The sequence below is a fragment of the Triplophysa rosa genome, unplaced genomic scaffold, assembly GCF_024868665.1.
Source record: "Triplophysa rosa unplaced genomic scaffold, Trosa_1v2 scaffold882, whole genome shotgun sequence".
NCBI lineage: Eukaryota > Metazoa > Chordata > Actinopteri > Cypriniformes > Nemacheilidae > Triplophysa > Triplophysa rosa.
Window position 1 is genome coordinate 1 of NW_026634892.1, and position 1,890 is coordinate 1,890.

The 1,890-nt window shown below is 39.0% G+C and overlaps 1 protein-coding gene across 1 annotated transcript; it reads right to left on the minus strand.

Annotated features, from left to right (window-relative positions):
* Positions 1-179: 179 nt before the first annotated feature.
* On the minus strand, positions 180-1,878 carry LOC130551294 (F-box/LRR-repeat protein 18-like; the record flags this gene model as incomplete). Its single annotated transcript, XM_057328868.1, has 3 exons — positions 180-600; positions 788-1,006; positions 1,586-1,878. Coding segments are annotated over 3 exons (663 nt in total), but the record flags the coding sequence as incomplete, so codon positions are not given.
* Positions 1,879-1,890: the final 12 nt, after the last annotated feature.

Here is a 1,890-nt window from a genome sequence, read left to right on the forward strand (position 1 = left end):
TTTGTGAGTAACAAACTGAAAATGCCTCCCTGAGCTCACCCTATAAACACTACAGATGTCTGATGATTTATGGAATCATATTCAAAGGTCCAAAGAAATTGCTGTCAATTTTCACTGATAACAGGCCGGCTAGCGTTTAAAACAGAGGGAGAGACACCAATGAACACAATGCATCAAGATATAAAGTGGATTTAATTTTGGCACATTCACAAAGATGACATTTCACATCGATGCAGAGTTTTCTTCATACTGGCTTTCTGGAAAACAATGACCTTGTGATTGTCCGCTTGGCAAAAATATCTCTCAAGCCAACACATGGGTAAAAATATTCCTGGAATCCACTGAAAGACTTTTTTTAAACAAAATGAAATAGGCATTAGATAATAGCACTGTCCGTGCATTACCCAAGTAAAAGCACCAAATGTTTTTTAGCTCTTTTGTTTTCTCAGTCACAGTTTCATTGGCTCTTCAGCAACTCTGCTTTTGAAAAGTGTGATCTCGTCCAGATGGCACAGTGGCATACCCCTGATCACATTGTCCAGGTCCTCATGTAGTAAAGGGTAAATCACCACACTAAGAGCAGGACGAGATGATGAAAGACTACAAAAACAGGGAAAGAGAAATACAAATTGCTAGTGTTTAAAGAGAGACAAATTATTCCTAAAAATGTACATACAAAATTATTATTTGGCAAAAGTTTTAATCCAAAGCAATTTTGAGCTACATGTTTTATCAGTACATCCTCCGAAATCGACGGCATGACCCTGGCAATGTGGCGGTGACTAACCTGTCCAGCAGGGTTTTCTGCAGCATTTTACAGGTAACAAGTGTCCCATTCATGAACATGTGGCACATGATGACATCAACACAGCTCTGCATGAAAGCTGTCACAGCGGAGGGCTGGAAGGTTCCCTGTCGAGAAACTAGACACAGACGTCGCAGCTGCTGACACTTACTGAGCACTTCAAAAAATGCAGCGCTCCCATTAAAGTAGGGCTGCTCCAACCTGTAAATATAAACATCAACACAGAGTTAAAATATTATCTACAAAACGACAATTGATTACCTTTTAATTCATAAGTGAAGCAATGGCAATGATTTAAGAATCAGAAAAACTCTCATTCGCATCAAAGTAGTCATAAAAATGACAAAAATACGTAATATGAGTTTCCTACCATATTGTGATAGATTATACTGAAATAAATGGTTTTAAATACTAAAATTAAATTTTATTGAAAGTATTAATAATCAATTAATATAAAAGTTAACCATCAAGGTTATATTTTCAAAGAATGTTTTTACATTATGCAAAATAATTTTATGTAAAAAAAAGTAAATAAAACAATCACTTAAACTGGGTTTGCCACAACTGACCACCAATGAAAAAGTGAATTTTTGGAAAAATGTGGACCCTGTGTGTACCAAGTTCTTATTCTGTCATTGCAATGAACATTCAGGTGCTGCCCCCTACTGGCAAGCTGAAGTCTTGCCATCTCAATAAATCTGGTCATGTTAAGAAAAAAACAACAAAATGAACTTCATGGGTTGCTTGGAATGTGTTGTGAAGTAGCAGTTGTGTGTTCACCTTAAGTACCTGAGTTGTGTGCAATACGTGAGAGTCTCAAGCAGGGCCTGAGTGTAGTTCATCATCTTTAAGGATCCGAGATTTGCCAGCGATAATGAATGAAGTTCCCTGCACCCCTGAACAAGCTCAATCAACCCTGTTCCCTTCAGCACTCCAGGTAAGTGAGCAAGCGTGAGCTTGCGTAAAAATTTCAGCCCTCCCAAAGCAGCTAATTCACCATCTCCGACACTGTGAGACCAAGGGCACGCAGCGGGGTCCTTCCTCATGGCCGGCTCATTCCGTGGCAAGGCGGAAGAAAAGCCAGC